Source organism: Lissotriton helveticus, chromosome 10 (genome assembly GCF_964261635.1).
Source record: "Lissotriton helveticus chromosome 10, aLisHel1.1, whole genome shotgun sequence".
NCBI classification, from domain to species: domain Eukaryota; kingdom Metazoa; phylum Chordata; class Amphibia; order Caudata; family Salamandridae; genus Lissotriton; species Lissotriton helveticus.
In genome coordinates, this window is record NC_136071.1 from 385279867 (window position 1) to 385302322 (window position 22456).

At 44.8% G+C, this 22456-nt stretch overlaps 1 protein-coding gene across 2 annotated transcripts in view; it reads left to right on the forward strand.

The window, feature by feature from the left end:
- Nucleotides 1-22456, forward strand: part of ABCB8 (ATP binding cassette subfamily B member 8) — a 518839-nt gene that overhangs the window by 211085 nt on the left and 285298 nt on the right. For both annotated transcript variants that reach the window (XM_078662778.1, XM_078662779.1), the window contains exons 4-7: nt 7005-7099; nt 7401-7506; nt 8492-8653; nt 9618-9703. In XM_078662778.1, the coding sequence (XP_078518904.1) occupies nt 7005-7099; nt 7401-7506; nt 8492-8653; nt 9618-9703 (449 nt within the window). The remainder of the gene's footprint in view (nt 1-7004; nt 7100-7400; nt 7507-8491; nt 8654-9617; nt 9704-22456) is intronic.

Here is a 22456-nt window from a genome sequence, read left to right on the forward strand (position 1 = left end):
TGGCTGCATAACTTTCTGACAATGATGGTTAGTATGTATGGTTGTCCCCCCCTTTTTGGGGGTTTGACAGAGTGGTTTTCTAGCCTCCTAAACAATGGGACAAGATGTAAATATGTTCTGACATCTGGAAATATGTTCATTTGTTTTTACCATCAGAACGCTAAAGGCTAAGTGAAGGCAAGAACTTACGTTTGGAGTACTCTGGCATCTCTCCCAACCCCGGGGCGGCCGGTATGAGCAACTAGGCTGACTCTGGGTAAACAATATTTTGCACATAGCATTACACATACGGCTACCCATCTGTGTGTTTACATGCTTTTAATTGGTTTTATGCGCCTTTTTTCCTTGGCAGTTACTCAGAACAAGTGTCCAAGAGTGGAGTGGCAGCATATAGTGCAGCCCTGATGAAACTGCCTAAATGTATGTGGCAGTGAAACATGTCGGCACTGGCATTAGGTAATGGTATGCATGAATAGCTACCAGCCTTTTTATTGGTACAGCATACACTCATTTCCCTACGAATAAAGTTGGTTTAGGGAACTGGATGCTGTGTTTTATGCACTTATTTATGTCGTGTGTTTGTCACTAGCAGATGTTTTCTGCTTTCCACTGTTTGTCACACGTTTTTGATTGTTTGGTTTGGACACTTTCCCTTTTTTCTATTCTTTGAGAATCAAGTGACTACCAATGATGAGACAGGGGCTTGTCTGGAAATTACATACCAGTTACCCCGTTGGTGGTGTTTCCGTGAGGGGTCACTTGTTTCTCACACATTTTTTCTAAGTAGTAATTGATCCAACACTGTGGGGGTGGATCCTTGTCATTGACCTAGGAGGGTCAGACAACTTGTTGTTCGTTGTTTCTGCCAAGGAAATCGTGCGCTTTTTTAACTTGAACTTGGGCGTAGTGCAGTGAATTGTCCCCTCATAAATTGTAGGGACCCGGAGTAGTTATCAGTATACATAGACTGTTCTATTTCCCTAGATACTGACACTAGTTGACGTCCACTGGACAGGGTATTTTGTTGTGGTTCCAGTCCAGTGAAGACCTGGCTTGGCAGTTCGGGCTGGACTGTTCCCATGAAGCACAGGGTCAAGACTGATTTGCTTATGGCTGGGTCTGAACTGGGGTGGCGAAGTGAGCTAAAGAACTATGATGGATTCCACCCAGATCTGTGACTGTGTGTGAGTGTCTGAAAAGTTTCAGCACTCTGTCCGTTATCTCCTTGTGTATGCAGCAAAATAATTTAATCTCCGAGCTTCGCTTTCTAACCTGTGGCATCTTTACGATGCTCCTACCAGGGTGTGCCTATGACTGGTATAAAAACAAACAGAGCTCCTTCGATTCACCCCTTTCCCTGGGGCCTTGCTCTAAGGCACCTAGCATGCAGTCTCTTTTCAGGTTTTAAAATGATTGAGGGCCTTTGCTTCAGCCCCCTCCCTCACATGAGACTTAGCTCAGCCGACCGCCGCCCCATGTAGTCCCGACATTGGGATTATCTGCATGCAAGGAAATGGCAGCCCATCAACCTCCTCCACCCCTCCCACCACCCACCTTTAAACAGCTTTTCCTTTTACCATGCTTACAGACTGTCTTTGTTTACAAGAACTGAATGCCAGGCATCCCCCTTGGTATATAGTCATGGCCTTCCATTGGGGTTGTACCACACTGGTGGAAGACCTCTACCTTATCCTTACTTCTGGATAATATCGCAAATATTGATTCATCTATGGCTAGGGTGACAACCTGATTCATTGATTCATGAAGCTTCATAAGTTTCATTTCCAGGAAAATTATTTTGATTTTTACAAATAGTGGAAATGATGATGGATTGGGAAAATGGGTAAAGTAAGAGAGTCGGAGCATTTTAGGGTAGATCTGGGGTGCAAAAGAGCAAATACAATGATTGTCGTCTAGTCCTTAACCCGTTTGTTGCTTAAAACGTTCTGCGCCAGTGCTGAACTTTCGAAGAAACGGGTGCGGCCGTGTTGGCCAACGGACGTGTGCAGCACTGGCAAGGTAGTGCTCGCGACGACTGTTGGCCGATGGCAGCACTAAAGGGGTTAACAGATGCTAAAAAGTCCCATTGACCTTGCAAGACTATAATGTACTCCTCTGCTACATCTCACAAGGTTTTCCACTGTGGAGCAGGAAAGACATTCTATTCACTGTCTCCCTTGGACCCAACATCATCATGAAGTATATGTCCTCTTGGCAGTGTGGAATTAGCTGTGCTCTACTTCTCCCTCGGCCGTCTGTATCCAGGCTTCCAGTGCTTCCGTCTGCTTCTAATGAACTTCAACAGGAGGTTGAAAAGCTATTAATTTTAGGAGTAGTAGACCTGGCCCATGATTGGGATGGGATATTGCTCCTATTGTTTTTCTAGTAAGGAAGGTAAGAAAAGATCTCCTCATCCTGAATCTCAGATCTCACCGTATTACCCCCTGCAGAAGTTTGATATGTTGTCTTTGGTCTAGATCTTTTTAGCCTGTCTGAACCAACATCTGTCTGTGGGATTTTAGCTTTTATGTGTAAGTCCTACTGGAACACAGAGTACCTCACCTTAAGGATGCCAATTCAGCAGTTTGAGTACACTAGGCTGTTATTTGGTCGAAACTTCCCAGCCCGCAGCTCTTCCCCAAAATCTTGGCCTTTTTGGCTCCTGTCTTGCTACTCCAAAGTGCTCACCACTATCCTTCCTTGAATGATTGCCTGTACAATGTTTTGTCACATTAGCTGCAACATCTATGAAATGCACCAAGATAATTTGGTACATTTCCCGCTTATGGACTCCAGCCTGTTAAAAGACTAGGTTTGTGCTACTAATCTAACCATCTGTCCTTGCATTTGTATGTTTTTTTCAGAAGCTGCTCATACGACAGGCATCTTAACTCAAAGTGATCCCTGTGGTTGTTACACCTGAGGGCAGCAGGGCCATTATATGTCTAGGCTTTTCATTTTCCTGGGTCACATACTACTTCATTAAAAGGTATTTATTATTCTGATGCAGATTCCTCACCATTGGATTATCCCAAGGCACCAGACTAGTTCTGGAAGACTTTTGAACATATCCCCTGCACACTAATAGGTGGTGTCATGCTGCTCTGCGTCCGCTAAGCACCTACTCTTCTGCCTTCGAAGTGATAACTGGAGCCGTTTATAGCCACCAAGCAGGCACATTGATGTCAGCTACTTTGTTTTCATGTCTTTGTAAGTGGAACCAGCGCTAGCTCCTCTATTTTTCCCATCAGTTGACGAGCTTTTTCTCTTTGAACTGTAACACACAACGATAGGCCTGTCACCCAAGACACTCTTAGGAAAATACTAAAATGGCATGGATAATGGTGATACAAATAAACTATATGTATTATCACCACCCCTCAATTTTTCTGGTGATTCAAATCCAGCCAGGTGTCAAACATTAATGCGGTACAGCCATGGTAAACAAACAATCTGTCGTGATACCACCACCCACCAGACACTACTTGTGGAAAAAGTGTGGAGAAGAAAGTGAGCCCCTCACGGAAGAACCGCCAATCGGGTTATCTGACTCACAATTGCCAGTGTACCCAATTATCATCATTGGTGACTCACTCTCATGACAGTGGGAAAAGGGAACAGAAAAAAACTAACAACATGTAACAGTGTTTTCTCGATATCAGCCCCACAATCTGCTGATAGTTCCAATCAAAACAAGTCAACGTATTGCCCTTGCTGTACTTTTGTGTACAAATAACACAAACCACAAAAACAAGAAACCCCCAGTGAGAAAGAAACGTAAATCTCACACACTTAAAACAGAAGAGTTCACTGGCCACTCATGATTTATTCTGGGCTGTGAAACCTTCTGACATAAAAATGACTCGCACCATATATGCTCTTAGGTGGGTCATAGTGCCAACATGTTTCGTTGCTTGTACTTTCTGCAACTTCTTCAGGGCAAATGGGGGTGCCCACTGTTATTGCGACTGTATTTCAACACACACCTGGGGTTAGCGTTTCTCACGCATACCTGCTACCCCTACAATCAGTATGCCCGTGTCCTCAAAAGATCACGTGTTGATTACGAAAACCCGCTATCGTCGGGCGTCCTACGCTGGAACAACTGTCCTGCCGAATAACAGCCGCCAAACTTTGAACTGTAACCAAAATCATTACTTCCTAGTACCATAGGCTTGAAACCTTATAGGAATTGTCCCAAACAAATGTCTGTGACAGATCTCGACGAGGTGTGCCTCTGATGTCTAGGGTTGGGCCACTTTTCCAATTTGTGTACGAAGTGTGCTCCGATGAATCTGAAGGCAAACCACTACCTTGAAGCCAAGCGATTCTCGCTGACCATTGCTGTAAATCGCGTAAAGGCTCCTCCTGCTTTAAGTCAAGGACTCGGACCGGTTCTGGTTCTCACAAACGGTCCTCTGACAGATCTTCATTGCAATCCAAGTCTTTGAATAAGTCCAAATTGTAGGAAAAATCAATGAAGTACAAACTGGTATTGTCCCTGCCTCACCACTCTCGCTCTGAGAAGATGCGAGGATGTAAGGGTGCTCTGTGTCTCTCTCTTGCAGCCAGATTCATGAAAGCAAAATCGTCTCGCAAAGGCCAGATTCTGAGAATCTGGCCCTTTGCGAGCGCTATTTTTGCATTTGGGATTCATCATCCCAAATGCAAAAATCGCAATCCTAGAAATCGCTAAATTGCGATTAATTGCATTTAAGGAATCTCAATTTGAGATTCCTTAAATGCAATTCATGAACCATTTTAAAATTGCAAATTCGCAATCTGGGGCCGCTATTTACCACGACGTCTAACTACGTGGTAAATAGCAATAACTTAGAAAAATGCACTTTAGTGCATTTTTCCAAGTTGTACACACACACATGTCCTTTGGACATGTGTGTGCGCAACACCAGTGTACATTAACATTTCAGGGGTGCTACAGGGTATCCTTTGGACACCCTGGCACCCTTGAAATTGCTTCCTTATTTGCGATTCGCTAATTGCTAATCGCAAATAAGGAATGACTCCCCATTCATTCCTATGGGCCTTTAGGCCCATAGAAATGAATGGGAAAGCCATTCCTTATTTGCGATTAGCAATTAGCGAATCGCAAATAAGGAAGCAGTAGAAATCGCTGAAAATATTGCGATTTCTACATGAATCCCATTTTGCGAGTCTTTAATAGCGATTCCTTAAAAATCGTTATTAAGGACTCGCAAAACATGACAATGATGAATCTGGGGGCTGGTCCCTTACAGAGAAGCCAATCCTGCAATTGGTTCCAATGCACCTCAAAGTTCTGGGTCTGTCAGCGATGCTGCAATAAATTGAATGAGTGTGAATTCTTCAAAAAACAAATTTACGTGATGTAAATAGAAAGGGTACAAAGAATTAGAGCAGCACAAACATGACTGAGGTTTACAAAAGAATTCTGCACTGTTACCACCTCAGAGTCATTAATGCGACCATCTATTCCAAACATAAATACATAAATAGAACAATGAATCTGAACAAAACAGAAAACACTTTCTGAAGAAAACCAATCAAAAGGGAAATGCAGTTGCCGACATTTCGTTCTTGTTGGTGTTCTCATCCGTTAGACCATCTTCAGGACGATCAAATGAACTGTTGTATGACTCTTATGAACATTCATTGGGGAATGTCTAATCATGACTGAATCTGTTATGTAAGTAAAATATTCCTGGTTAATTTCACTGAGAAAAAGCTATTGAAGAGCTCTTTCAAACAGTGGGGCGCTACTCCTATGACATACGCCGCTGTCAATACAGGCGCCGACTGTATTGACAGCGGCGTGTCAGAGGATTAGCGCTCTCTCTTGTGTCTGACGTTCGCAGTCAGAAGTATTAGCGGTCGCGCTCATTTTCTCCTACAGACGCTGTATTTACAGCAGACTGTCAGAGGAGTTGCGCTCTATTTTGAATTTGACTTCTGCAAGCACAAATACCATGGAAACAGGCTCATTTCACCAGGGCCATTACAATGGTACAGATGCAAGGGGTGCCTTTTCTGCATATCTGCCAGGTCTATTCTAAAGGTGAGGAATCTGTGGTTAGAAGCATCCATCAGAACAAGAAGTTACCTTCTGTACCACTCTTACTGGTGGATACTACAGCTAACTGCAGATTCCTTACTACCTGCCATCCTCCCTTTTCCTGTGGAATGGTCTCCCCATTTAGATGATCAGCACACTGCCTCAAACAATTGTTTTGTGCTCTGTGTTGGATCAAAGAAGGAGAAAGATCCAAGAAGCTGACTTCAGTGTGCAAGGGTGGAACTTACTTGCGGCTCTGCTCCATCAGTTCCCGGGCTGTGAGGACTCTTCATAGAGCCACACTGTGCCACCGGCAGGTAAACCAGAGCATTGCTGTAATTTCTTCAAGATACAGTCTGGCGCCTGGGGATAATCTAAAGGCAAGGAAGGAATCTACAGTGTGATAGCGTCCCTATCAGAAAGAGTATTACTGAAAATAAGTAACTTGTTCAATACTCTAAGGGTAAATATACAAATGGTTGCTGTGAATGATGAGGACTTTTTAAGGGCCCAGCTACTTACTGAAATGCTCCCACTCTTCCTAGGTTTTGTCTGTTTGCGCCTATGCTCATTTATTTGTGAATTTTCAGTCTTGTACTTTACTGAAATGTAATCTTTCCAACCATCAGTATTTTTCCAAGTGCTCTGTCTAAAGCTTGCGAATTCCTTTTGAGCACCGCCGCACTGATGAAAATTGCTACCTAAATAAATAAACAATACCAAAATAAGAGGGCAGCTGAGTGACCTCATCAAAGTATTCTTTGTGGTCCTCATCTTTAGATGTTTCATCTTCTGAGGCGTCCATCATCTCCTTTTGCTTCTTAAGCACCTACTTTTGTCAAGGAGACTGGTTTTGAGGTAAAAGGAGCCCTCGCACATACTCTGTCTTCATTCAACTGATTACCATGAAAAGTCGATGGTGGCCTACGCTTCACTTGTCGTTTTGTTGCAGGGGCTGCTGACCTGTGGGTATATTATCCTGCTGTCTCGCGTCGGTGAGAGAATAGCTGCCAGAATGAGGAAGGAGCTCTTCTCGTCTCTGCTCAGGTAACTAAGCCAGCCGCCATCTTTCTTGGCACTATAGCTCTTTCCTTGCTTCTCTCTGGCTCCTCTGTGCTGACTCTTGGGCCCAGATTAGTACCAGTTTCTCACTCTGTCCTCTTTCTCTGGTTTACTGTGCCATTTCTTATTATTTCACCCAATGCTGTGTTTCTTGCTCCTACTTCTTTGATAAATCCTTGTGTATCACCTGTGCTGAGGTGATGTGCCCAAGGCCTATACACCAGTACTTTGTGCTAGAACTTGAACCTGATCTTGAATTCAGAGACGTATGTGCTTCTTCTTTCAGGCAGGATGTGGCTTTCTTCGATTCGCATAAAACTGGTCATCTGGTGAATCGCCTCACTTCGGATGTCCAGGAGTTCAAGTCCTCATTTAAGCTTGTTATTTCCCAGGTGAGTCTTCTTCATGCATGATCTGCGTTTCTCCGCTGCAGTGTTGCTTGCCCGCTCCCAATGGGGTCCCCCCTTGCCCTGCTGTGGTTGTATTCCCCCTGCACAAAATGCAGGACAGACCCAAAACCTTGTGTGTAGGATTCCAAGAACAGTAATTCCAAGATATCCCCTTTTAATAATAAGGCAAATACATATGGGTGCAATTGTTAAATAACATCAAGCAAAACCAAGACAGTGAATTCATAAAAGGCATATAAATAATATTCAATTAACATATGCGATATATAGTTGAATAGTACAGAAGGGGCAGTACATGGGGAGCAGCAAGTGTGAAAAAAATGTACACCGCACTAAACAATCCAGCTAAACTGATTTAATAAATTAGAGTGGGATTCAAAATAGCTTAGGGCGTGGTTTATCCTATGGCCAGTCTTAGTATGGGAGAGTTGTGAACATGTCCACCCGTTTAATTAAACCATTCATGAGTCTCTCTTCAGGACAATGCAATCCATAATGGTTCAATGTACGCAACTTATGTCAGGAAACAAATAGTCCAATATGGTAGCTACTGGTACAATAAAGGAGAAACAAAAGGCAAAAAAAAACATAATTTAATATCAGAGCTGAAAAACTGCTACAGGAGTTAGTGCAGCTGGGATCAATCTGTGAGTCCGGCAGTCTGCCTGAGAAGTGAGGCCCCCCGGAGGATGCCTTCTCCCTGTGGGATGCCTTTTTGCATTGTTTCTTCTCTCCTGTCTGAGCACATGCATTGCTATAGCCATGATAGCACCTTGGTTGCCTTTGTTCTGCTCCTCTATGCCGTTCATCTCTATGCCTGCTCACTGACACTGCTTGCTCTGCCTGCAGGCCTCCGATTACATTCTCGCACTGTGCACAACACCCACTACCCCCTTGCACCGCACCTTGCACTCTAACTCTCCTCTCTTGTTTAAGGCATGTGTATCCCCTCTGTTTCCATCCACAGGGTTTACGTAGCATCACCCAGACTGCCGGCTGCTTCATCTCACTCTACCTCATCTCCCCGAAGCTGACGACGCTGATGGTTGTGGTGGTGCCGACGTTGGTGGCAGCTGGCGCCTTGATTGGCTCTTTTCTAAGGAAGCTCTCGCGCCGAGCCCAGGAGCAGGTATTGATAGAAACCCTGCAAATGCACAGAGCCCCGACAGACTGCCCTCCGTGTGTGTGTGTGTGTGGGGGTCTGAGATAATAGAACACTGTGTTCTGGTTTCGCATCTAGCAGAGATAAATTGGTACATTGGACCCCCATTATTAACTCACTTAACACAGCAGCCGCACCGCGTTTCATTTCCCCCATCAAGCTGTGACTGAAGGTAGCAGCCATTGGCTCCCTGCTGTCCCCAGGCCAGCCACACCAAATGTGTACAGTGCTCGTGTAAGTATCAAAAAAGATGAGAGGGACCCCTTGTACCACCCCAGGGGAATAGGAAGCTACTGACAAGTAGAAGTGAAATTCCTTTGGTGGAAAGTTATATTAATACTGGGTCTCAGAGTACCCAGCAACAAAAGTTATAGACCATGTGTTAGATTCTGCACAGTTCTAAATATGACCATACCAAATGTGAAATATATAAATATTTTTAAGAATCAACAATTGTTGCAATTAAAAAACACAATAAAATTGTTTACAATCACACTGAAATCAAATTCATAAACCATAAAATCATATATTTTACATACACATGAAGAAACCATGTTTCACTCAAGGGGTGATTACAAGAACATTAATACTGAATTCCAATACTGTTTGCGATAAAAACCATATACCTAAATATCGTGTACCAACAAACATTTAACTGAGACACAAATACAGACAATACATTTTGTCATCTGGGTGCAAGGTGCAGTGCAAGAGGGTTGTGCTACTAAATGTACTGTCTGCATTTGGATCTAACACGTGGGCTATACCTTTTCTTGCTGGGTACTCTGAGACCCAGAATTAATATAACTTTCCACCCAGGGAATTTCACTTCAGCTCGGGTAAGTATCCTTAGCCCCACCGTCCCCACATTCAAGCCGAGGAGAGATTACAGCTCTTCTCCACGGTGACGGACTCTGCTTCTCACTTGCAGGTTGCCAGAGCGACAGGAGTGGCTGACGAGGCTTTGGGCAATGTACGGACGGTTCGAGCTTTCGCCATGGAAGAAAAGGAGCTAGAGTAAGTATGGAGCCCAGGGCCGCTAGCATCGGCCGTAGTTACAGACCACAGGGATCTCGGATCAGGGAACAGCTAAAGGAGGCTACAGCAGCTAAGCACCTAGGGCAGTGGTTCCCTATCTGTGCGCAGCGGCACCCCGGTGCGCCGTTAAAACCTTGCCAGGGGCGCCACAAACTATTCACAACTGTCTGGAAACCACTACATTAATCCCTTCCTTTAGCATCCCTTTACTTTGCTTTATGTCATAACTTGAACTTCGTGCTGATGCGGACGGTTCAAGTCTGGCTGAACTTTCCAGTACGAACAGCCATGACAACGCGGGGATTACAACGAAAGTCGTTACAACGACTTTCGCTGGAGGGCGCTGTTGGATAGGGAATAGTTTAATTTTATATCCCAACACCTTCCCTACTGTCAACGTGGGCTGGAGTTGGAATAGAAAATTAAACTATTCCACTATCCAGCGCCCTCCAGCGAAAGTCGTTGTAACGACTGTCATTGTAATCCCCGCGTTGTAATGGCATGCGGGGTAAAAACCCGCGTTGTAATGACATACAACCGAATGACATCATCAAAGAGAGTTCAGGATGAGAGGAAAGTAGGCAGTGCTGATACTGGAAAGTAGCATTTGCACCAGCAGCAAAGCCACTGCCAGCATCAGCCACAGGCACTCCACAAAGGTCGATTTAGGGGCCATGCCCACCAGTGTCAGTAGCACGGCCCGGGTAGCTGACTTGCATAGGTAAGCGTGCGTGTGGTGGAAGGTGCCTCGCTGTTTCATTAGTCAGCAGGAAAAGACCAGCGTGGAATCCCTTTCTTTGGCGCAGGCTTGTTTTACCCTGTGCGTGGAGCCTGCAGGCTGTGATACTGTAAATACATGCGGCTTCATCTCATCCTGTGTTATTAGCAATTAAAATGGAATATATTTTTTGTACTTTCTGAAGAGTTGTGCACTTGCTCTGCAGTCCTAAAGCAGAGAGATCCCAGGAACAAGATCTGAGATTTAGAAAACACATTTTTGCAAGTGCAAGAATTGAGAGTTTCTTGCATCAGGGACGTGCTTTCGAACACCATATTACCAGTTTGTAACCTGTCCGTTATTTGCAGATACACCTTGAAACCAACTTACCTGTAGCAATCCAAATTTTAGATTCTCATAATTAAAATACATTTTTATGCCAGTGGCTATAAGTTGTCCTATGGAATTTCAGCACTGTACAAGTGCACACGCCGTTGGATTCGTTCAGATTATTGCAATGAGACTGTGCTCCAAGATGTTAGGCTTGCTCCCAGTTAGTAAAACTTGACTTATCTTTGTATGCTGTCTCCTTTACGTTTTTTAAAACACAAAACCACATTGCACTGCTCAGACTCAGGAGCGTGCATTGGATTTGCTATTAATAATGAACATATTCTAAGCAAATGGGTCTTAACTGTTTTTTAACAGATGTTTTGTAATAGGCGGAGTGTGGGTGAATGTGGTTTGGGATTTCTTTTTGTTATGTCTGCGTTTGTATGGATTTTTGAGTATGTCACAGGTAAATTGCTTTATCCATGTAATTCATACATAGTTGGAATTTTGCACTGATAATAATACAGTTAAGTATAGGCCAGTTAAAATAAAATATGATCACTTTATCAGCATAAAACAAGCTTGAATCATACAAGTTGTTAAAAGAAAATTGGAGGGGATAGGCTACTGGCTTTTCAAATAAGGCACTCAACAAGTGGAATTATGATGGAATAATAGTAGAGGGGAGAGGGACAGCGGACCCAAGTTAAGCCTCTGCTGCAGCAGCAGCATTGAGAAAGTGCTACAGTCACTATGAGGAGGACAAAGAATACACTGGCAGAAATTCCAAGGTGATTACCTTCTTCCCTGAACAAACTGATGGGACAGCAGGCATAAGGGTAATACCTCCACACTGGGATGTAGAATGAGGGCTACTGGCATACTCTGTGAGCTTTAGTGGAGAAGCAAGAGCAGTCCTAACATGGCGACTTCTCAACATGCACACAGTGTGCGCCCTACAGACATACCGAGAAGAGGCCAAAGGTAAATATATTATCTCTGAGATGCTGCAGTAACACCGCAATACAAAAGGGGATGATGGACCCTTTGGTATTGCTTTGTTCGCCCCAAGTTGGCAGGTTATGCCCAGAAGTGGGTCCCTTGCTCACTCTACCACTGGATTCAAGATAACCTGGCTGATGAGGATTATGAATCCGAAACTGGTCCCAGGATGCTTGTTTCCGGTCCAGGGAAGACAAGGCTTGGCAGTTCGGGCTGGACTGTTCCCATGAGGCACAGGATCAGACTGATTTGCATATGGCCATGTTTGACCTGAGGTGGTGGAGTGAGCTAAAGAATGGTGATGGATTAAACCCAGATCAGTTGACTGAGGTTGAGTGTTTGATTTGCTCAAACGCTCCGGCCATCATCCCCTTTGGTATCGCTTGGAACACCACTGGCACACAGTGTCCAGCAAAGGCTGCAGAGAAGGGCCTAGCTAGCAAATGCATCATGAATGTGCACACTGCTGCCAATATGGGAGCTGCAGGCAAGAGGGAAGCCATATGATCATTATACCTTCATCAGCTTCAATCCCAATTATTTACAGGGAGAAAAATATAAGTACTCACAAGGCCGGGTTTACAACCCCCACCCCCAATTTAAAAAAAACATAATTTGGGAGCCGTAACCCATGGCAAAATAGGTCAAGGGAGCCAGGGGTCCAAAAAGTTTGGGACCCACTGACCTAGGGGGTTCTATGAGTAGGAGGCTACAAGGTCGTGTTAGAGGCTGAGGGCTGCATTATGTACGTACAGTCCTTTAAATGCCCGATGCGGAGTACTGACATTTTTAGGTCGAGCTGGAGAACAATGCGAAGCATTGTCCAGCTCGACAACTATTGCTGCCCGTCTCCTGGGAATCTGAGACAGGGGTCGGGCACGCACGGCGATTGGTTTCTGTGGACGCGCACGTCCAGGCCGGCGCGTGCACATCCCCTGCCTCAGATTCCCTGGAGTGCGCCAACACACACACACATGCACACACACACGCAGGCAGGCACGCGCGCACACACACACACACACACGCACACGCAACAGCCACACTCACGCATGCATGCACGCACACACACCCGCGCACACACGCACACACACACGCACGCGCGGAGGGAGTGTAGAGTCTGCGTCTATGGGAGTCCGCTCCTGCACAGGCCCCCGCGGGGCCTCCCTCTTACCTGCTTCCGATAGCAGATCCAGGGACAGCGCATGCGCAAGCAGCCCTCTGTGGGCACTAGCTGCAGATACAGGGACAGCGCATGCGCTAGGTATTTTCAGCCAGCCTGCCAGTCCCGGGGGACCTTGTTATTCATCCCTGGCTCGTTCCCGCGCGGCCCTATTAAGACAGGTAGTGCTCACTCTCTTGCCACGGTTACTTACAGCGTTATACATGTACACTAATTTTTAATTAATACACGTCTAGCATCGAATCGTTTTTTATTTGTATATTTCACCCAGCTACCAAAAAAGCTACTAGTAAACCAGTTTGGCCCATAGTCGCCAATAAGCACTCACTCGAACCCCCGACCGGCTGAAGAAGGCGCTACAGCATTTGGAATTCGAAAGGAAATAAAACAACGCTAGAGATGTTGGAAGGATAAAAAGGAAACGGTTCAAGGCGGAGCAGTGAGAGTGCAGGGAAGGAATGACACAATCTGCAGACGTTCCTTTGGGCGGAGGTAGTTTAGTTACTGACTCGTTGTAACCACTGCACTTGCGTGTCCGCACCTGCACCCTCGCTCCCAGCCTCCGGGCGGTATGTAGTTTGGCAAACCCAAGCGTGTGCACGTGTGCCAATAACGTGCTTCGTGCTGGGCGTCAGGGTGACTGCCTGCCCTGCCTGCGGGATGCAATCCTCGTGGTACATGGGAACAGGGCGCTCTTCCCTCCAGCCCTCCGTGCGGAATACGCCATCTCATCCTGACGCTGGCTTCACTGCGTCTGTCCCAGTGTCCAAATTACATAAATCGCACCTGTGCAGTGCAATTTCGACATGCAATTTGCAACAATCGGTCATTGCAAACTTGAAGCGGGGCTTGAGAGGAAAACATTTTATTTGGTTTGGCTCCTTGGTGCAGCAGAATGCTTTAAGGAGAACATTGCTGTATTATTGCAGGCCAGTCCTGTCTAAGATTCATAACTTACACATGGTTGCTGAAAGGACGGCGTCCACAGATGTGAAGAAATAGCTGAGTAATGTTGGGGAACATGGAGTACAAAATAATTTTTATATTTCATGAAAGGTGTTTTGTTTAGAGCTAACCTGTCACCTTTCTACCACCTCAGAACACACATTGCAAAGGTCTAATACATATAAAAATACAGTGAATCTCAGAAAATACAGACATTGCAGCCAACATCAGGCATTGTACTCTGAGAGTGTCATAAATAATTTAGTTATTTATGAACTGAAGTTTTGTATAGCGCTGCTATAAAACTCATCCCTGCTTCTTGGTGGATAATATAAGAAGGGATGGCCATAGGGACAGGAGGGAATCTCCCCAGAAATCTATTTTCTATCACTTGTGTAGTGGTCATCTTTGTCAGACCGCACAGACACACACACACACACACACATAACCTCCCCACACACACAACCCCCCACACACACAACCCCCCACACAAACACAACCCCCCACACCCACAACCCCACACACACACACACAACCCCCCCACACACACACAACCCCCCCACACACACACAACCCCCCCACACACACAACCCTTCCACACACAACCCTCCATACGCACAACCCCCCACACACACAACCTCACACACACACAACCCCACACACACACAACCCCACACACACAACCCCACACACAAGCAACACAACACACATACAACCCCACATGCACACAACCACACACACAACCTCACACACACAGCCACACACACACAACCACAAGCGCACACACACAACCACACACAACCACACTCAACCACACAACCACACACAACCCCCCAGACACACACAAGCCCCCACACACAACCCACCATACACACACAATTCCACACACAACTCCACACACAACCCCACACATACAACCCCACACACACACACACCACACACACACACAATACCACACACACAACACCACACACACAACCCCCACACACAACCCCCACACACAACCCCCACACACAACAACCCACACACAAGCCCCCCCCACACACACACAACCCACACACACAAACCCCCCACTCACACACCCACACACCCCCACTCCCACACACACACTACCCCACACACACACACTACCCCACACACACACAACACCACACACACACAATCCCACACACACAACACCCCCCACACACAACACCCCCCACACACAACCCCACCCACACACAACCCCACCCACACACACACACACACAACCATCTACCTATCTATCTATCTATCTATGGCCCTCACTCTATCGATCTATCGCCCTCACTCTATCTATCTATTCGCCCTCCCTCTATCTGTCTATCTATCTATCGCCCTGACTCTATCTATCTATCGCCCTCACTCTATCTCTCGCCCTCACTCTATCCATCTATAGCCCTCACTCTATCACCCTCACTCTATCGCCCTCTATCGATCTATCTATCTGTCTATCGCCCTCACTCTATCTATCTATCGCCCTCACTCTATTGCCCTCACTCTATCTATCGCTATCACTCTATCTATCGCTATCACTCTATCGATCGCCCTCACTCTATCTATCTATCTATCGCCCTCACTCTATCTATTTATCTATCGCCCTCCCTCTATCTCTATCTATCGCCCCCTCTATCTATCGCCCTCCCTCCATCTATCTATCGCCCTCCCTCTATTTATCACCCTCACTCTATCTATCTATTGCAACACCACAGCATCACTCAGCACCACCACAAAATCACTCAGGGGCACCACAACATCACTCGGGGGCACCTAAACATCACTATGCGCTACCACAGCATCACTAAACGCCACAGCATCACTCGTCGCCACCACAACATCACTCAGCGCACCACAGCATCAATCTGTGCAACCATTCAACAACAACTGGTTCAAATATGTTCTCTCAATGTTTCAAGCTTTATTACAAATGTCACAAAAAGATGTTAATATTTCACTTTTGTTCTTGGATTTTCGTCACATTAAAATACACTAAACATAATCTTCACAAAATTTATTTACAAAAGTTAAAGCTATTGCCATTATAAATTACAATAACTTTTATTTAAGTATTAATTATTTTTAAAAAATAAAAACCATTGTTATTTGTAATATCAATACATCTAAGTCACGTAAATACAACACATATTGCATTACAAATTCTATAGGTGTCACATTTGCGAAAGTTAAAACTATTGGCATTGTAAATGACAAAGCTATTAATTTTGCTATTTTCAAAACCAACACATAAATAAAATATTTGTCATTTACAATACCAATAGCTCAAACTTTCCTAATGTGAGACCTATTGCATTGCAAATGCTTGTTTATTATGAGATGGAGTGTACCGGCACTTTTCAAGAGAGACCTAATACTGGAGAGTACCGGCACTTCTCACAAACAAGCAGTTACTCTGTACAGAGCAAGAGCACCTGCACCTTTAAGCGCAAACAGAGACACTGTACCCCATTACAGATAACGTGTTGCCCCCTGGGTACACTTATATTCGTGTATGCCCTTGAGGCAGCATATTAGTGAAAGTCTAAGGAGCCAGTGCTTAATTTGAGCCAGTGGTGTCAGTGCTCAGCACCAGCATTTAATCATCCTCACCTGGACTTTTCATGAGCACCAGTTAAGGAATCATTCATTTATGGTAGGCAAGGGGAGATTAAGTGATTTGCCCAGAATCACAGGATGCTAAGGCAATGTGGAGACTCCGACCTGGTTCCCCAGCTCTGAAGTCGCAGCTCTGGTCATTACTCCACATCCTCTCCCACTTTCATGGTTAGTAGTTGGTTCTGTTTTAAGTGGGGGCAACAGGAGAAATGGGCTGGTTCAAGCTGCCTCCTGACCAAAGACCCGGCACTTATTTGTTTACAAATCAACCACTGTAAGGAGCTGTTTATAGCCGCCGCTCTGTCCTCCACCATGCAGGTGCAGTGCGGCCTGCTTTATTTACAAAGGAGGACAGAGATCCTCCTGCAGGCGGGTGCAATTGCCACCTGCACCCACCTGGAGGGGAGGTCTGGGCTGCAAGGGCCCAAATGTAGCCTCCCACATGTTGGCCCACTGAGTACGTGCTACCTCTTTGACGCGCACTAGTGTGAACTTCATGCTGCCTTCTTTGCTTCTGGGCTTGCGCCCATAATGCAGTGGGTGCATTGAGGCAAAGTCTTAACCTCATTTTCATTAGAAAGCCCCCTTAGGATAGCACTGGTGCTATATGTACACCTGTGCAATCTGTGTTTTGGAAGGGTCCGTGCAAGGGTTTGTGTCCCTTTCTGTAATGCCAGCTTCTGGACCCGCAGGAGGCTACAGAGAGAAATGGTTATACACTTGGTGTTGATGGTGGTTCGCTTCCAGTTGGTTTACGTTTGGCCCTGCAGTTGTTGTGTGTGTGCAGGAGTGCTCGGTGAGGCGTGGCTGGCATTGGCCACCTCACCTGCAGGGTTGAGTCAAGAGGGACAGAATGAGTGTTATATTGAGTGACAATTTGTGAGTGAGCTGGCCGTTGGCACTATGATGAAAGTGGTGAAAATGAAATGTGATGCTGCAGGAGTGGAATGTGCAGGTTTTTTTTGTGGGTGGAGAGGGGCTTCTTTCATACACCAACAATGATCCCTTCTAGCCCGTCAGTTTCTTGCCTTCACTCAAGTATCACTCTCATTACTATCTCAAACCTCACTTTTTACTCATACACACCTTATCTCTGAGCTTTCTTTCCTGCCTCACAGAAGCAGTCGAACTCCTCTTTATATGGTCGAAAGTCCCTCAAATTATCCGGCCCCTGACCCGTCCCTCCAGTGTTGGACATTTTCATTCCGTTGCTAAAAAATCACAGTTGATTTCTCCTCTCCAATGAACTTTTGCCACTTCTAACAACACGTTTATCTTTCTGAGACACTTGTACAAATGGTATTCTACTGAACTAATCACTCCTTTCCTTCTGGCAAACAACTTATCCTTCTCCAGTATGGATTCTGGGTATTCCATTCATAGAAATTTCACTCAGTTATCAAACTTATTCAGCTGTCCACTGCTTGACCCTTTCGCCTCTATCAGTGCCTTACTTAAATTATGTGTGACTTTGCCCACCGAATTATGTTAATGAGTCTTTTCCATTCTTGGAATCATGGCTCAATACTTAAATTGTTCTCATGGGGCGTGACGTTTGCTGGCACAGCTGAGGTACGTGGTGATCTACTCCTTCTGCCTCCAGGTCTATGGGCCTTTCCTGCAGTGTCTTCATCTTCTTTGGTGTCAAGGATGTGGGAGTTGGCTGGGAGGTTTGAGAGGAGAGGGGGATCTTGTACAAAGGAGGGGAATCTCCTCCAGGAGAAGGGGGACATGTATGTTCCAAAGCAGTGTCGCGGACGGTCATAGATGGTGTATGATGTGGCTGAAGGAGATGCACAGCTGCAGATCACATACAGTAGATCTGGAACACGAGCTGACCTGGCAAGAGCTGGCGACAAGAGAGTAGCGAGTGTGGTACCCTGCTCCCCAAAAATAGGTGGGCAGTCTACCAGTTCCCTGGATTAAAGGGGAAACAGAGAAGAAGGAGCCTGCTAGTGGATCAGTCAGACTGAGGTGGCACCGCGGACTCAAGCAGTCTTGCCAGGAGACCCACCAGGAGGAGTCTGACTAACCTAAAGTCAGTGGCAGCAGCACCAACAAAGACAGAACGCCCAGTCCTGGGTTGAGGAGTGCAACTCCACTCTTACTAAAAACAACATGGTCCTACTTAATCTTGGCCCTCCCGTTTGATGGTGGGCGAGATTTAGCTGTCCATCCATGCATCTTGCTACCTATTTACCTAGCTACCTATATGTCTATGCAACTCTGTCTATCTATCTGTTTATCTAACCATCCATGCAACACTATTTATAAATTCTCTCTATCTGTCATTGCAAGCCTCTCTATTTATTTATCTTTTGTACACTATTTATTCGTAATAAAGATTAACAAAAACACTACAAATCAAGCACTAGCAAAGGCAGGAGACTGGAAGCCAATGCCAGACTGATTGGCTAACACGCCCTTATGATTTTACTAAACTCTTGTCTTTAACATAGTTATAGGAGTTTTCATTCGGACATTATCAACTAGTTGTGTCATTCACATTTTGCCTCCATCCACTCTAGCATGCATCATGGGGCAATGGGCAGCCCACTTCAGCCATTGACTGACTTCACTTTGAGTTAGGGCATGTTTCCCTTTCACAAGAAGCACATTCACACACAAAATAGTTCCTCTCAGTGCTACGGACTACTCTGCTAATGTGTGCACTTTACAGACCTAAAATATTTTTGGATTTAGCCAATATTTTATTTTAGTATGATGAGGGCCTAGCAGCTTCCCTACCAATAATGATTTGCCAACACCATTAGAGAACACAACAAGAATTTCCAGAACCAAAAGGGTGGCATCAGTTCCAGGCCCATTGCGTTGACAATGCTTTGTTTTCTAGCACTCATTCCTCAGACATGCACTAAAGAAAGAAAATTCATTATTTTCTCTTTTCGGTGATGGAATAACGTAAAAGGTAGGGAGGACTCGCCAAACATTTCTGAATAGTGTTCAGGTTGAGCAAGGCCTTTCAATGGCCATTCCAGTAGTTGAGTGGAGAGCTCATCTCAAATTGGTTTCATATTCAGTGTAAGACAATGGAGCTTAACAATGTCACAAAAGCACGGACATTAATTTACTAAATCCCAAATCAGGTTGTTTGCCCCAAATTGGAGGATTTAAGGGACTGGAAATTTAGGCATTTGAGAAGTCTAGATAACAAGAAAGTATGCGCACTGGGCATTGGTAAAGTTGAGTGTAAAATACTCCATCACCCTGATGGAGTAACTACTCTCGGAATCTGAAGATGTCCACAGCCCCAGCGTACATCGCTTAGGTTGGCAGGAGCTGCCTTCACAGAAGTTCTGGTCAAGGTATTGAAACTGGGTTGGCTCATTGGGCTTTGTTCAAGACCAAGCCCCTTTGTGTGAATTGCTATCTCTCACAACTACCTACTTCACTCGTGGTGTCTTAGATTAGTGATACTACATTCTGAAAACAACCATTGATAAGAGGGTATATGTTATACAAATCACCTCGGGTTGGCTAGCTTACCACCATCCAGTGATGCCCCATCTAAATGGGTATTACTCCTATCATGCGGGTTTGGATGGAAGATGTCAAGCTTCAGTAACCCAATACAGTGCAGTCCAGTTGTGTAATTACATAGCATGCCAAACACCTTGAGTTTAGGGTACATGTATGTGCAGGGGTGTTATGGTACATTGATGTCAGCAATGCCCAGGCGGCTTGTGTCAGAAACAAGAGAACCATGGCACTTATATTGCCGATCTTAGCAGGCACTGAGTATGTCAGTGGAAAAGGAAGAGGATAAATGGTGCAATATATCAGGACAGCAATACATAGGGTGTCCACTTAATATGAACGAAGTTTGCGTATCTGCTTCTGTCCTTAGTCTTTTAGAGTAGCCAAAGGCCTGAAACAGGCAATAGAACTGTAAAAAGCAAATGCTAGCAGAATGTATTGAACACTAGTACATGTTTTGTACAGAGATCTTACTATTCTTATGTCTGTGCATACTTTTGTGTGCGGTTATGTCTAGATAAAAACTCTGCACACTATGCTGTTGTTATTTGCCTGCAACTGCGAAGTTTTCAATAACTGAATGCCGGGCATATCTAATATTTGAACACATTTTTCACAAAATGTTCTTCCTTTTTCGGTCCTCACTCGCTGCACTTGTATATTATACTCCAGAATAAAATGTATGCATCACTACATTTAAAATCCACCAGCCGCCACTGATTTCACAAGTTGATAAAGTGAATCAAAATGAATCATTTTGCATTCATTTTCAAATAAACCTTAAATCGGAGTGAACGTAACTAATTTGAGAACCTTGCGCACAGCAATTCATTTGCATAGTGAATTTTCACTAGTATTCAGCGCACACCGCCTTGGCTACAGGTAACAGTTACCCTTCACTGCCGCACACAGAGAAAAATAATTAGAGGGAACATTGTTAACCTTTCTTGGTCCGTGTATTGTCTTGGGGCCCACCCTCCTGAACAGGTTTTTGGGGCATTTAAAAGACACTTTGTTATTATCTTTAGACTGCCCACTCTTTCTTTCTTTTGGTCACCCCCTCCAGGAGACTTTTTGGACTCCCTAGTCTTAACCTAATGGTCAACCTTCTTTCCCAATTCTTGGGGAAAGACAGGACATAGGTCTGCCTAGTATTGATGCATTTTTTTGGAAAAACAGTTACTTAACAGATGCTGTTTCATAATAAGATTATAATGCATATCATAGTGTTGCACCTTGTTACCTTTTAACCACCCATCTAGAGTTTTGAATGAGAAGTCAAAAAAAATCTACCCAGATCTGACTCGAGGTTTTGTGAGTTTCCCTGAACCTTATTCTGTACACCTCTGTGGTGAGTCCAAAGCCCTCCATCAGGGTATCTTTAATGAGGTCATAGGACTCAGCATCTGCCCCAGTAAGTGTCAGGAGTGTCTCCATGCACTTTCCTGAACACAGCTCCCAGAGTAGAGAGCCCCAATACTTCTGGCTGAGTTTCCTCATCTTACAAGCCATCTCAAAGGCTGTAAAGCACTTGCTGATATCATCGCCTCCTACATATTTGGGGACAATACCTTTGGGGATTTTAGGTCTAAAAGCTTAATCTTTCTCCATATTTAAGATTTTGCCTCCACCAGAGATGGGTCCTAAGCCCATCTCAGCTCTTTCTTTTTCTATTGCTTTGATTTTAGCCTCCAGAGCTATTGTCCTAACTAGTTTTTGAAGGTCAGGATCTTCCTATTCAATATAATCTGGGTTACTACCAGTGTGCTCCCAATAGGAGTGCTGTCAGCAGGGGAATCTGAGGACTTGTCATACTCACTGACCTTTCTATCCACTGGCCCATTGGGGCTTCCATTCATTGTTTTGTAGATGTGCTTTAGTAGATTTAGATCTCATGGCAAGGTTCCATGCTTTACAGAGGTACGTAAGTTGGGTCAGTTTAAGTTTCTTGAAAGGAGCCAGGTTGAGCGCCTGGTTAGTAACCTGTCTCTGAACATGGTATTCGATCAGTTGGGACCTTTTTAGGAATTCAAAAAAAGATCTGTAAGGCTATGTTTTTAAAGCCTAATTGTCTAGGATACCTTTTAAATGCGAATGCAATTAGACCAGGGCACTTAGCTAAAGGCCCTTACAGTTCGAATTAGCAAATATAGAAAAATCAACAAAAATGCCAAAATAATCCTTTAACTAATGCCAATTGTGGATTTACTTTGTGGAGTCACCTGTTGATCAAGTGATATCAGCAAATAAAAAGTCATGTATCCCACTGCTGCTACCAATGTAGGAAGCTGACTCTCTATATAGTGTACCAAAACGAGGTACACTTTGTGTGTGCAGAGAGTCCAGGTAACCCTTATTGGTTTACAGAGGCAAAAATAAAAACAATAAATGCTCTCTTTTTGGGTAGTGTGGGCGAGCAGTTTAG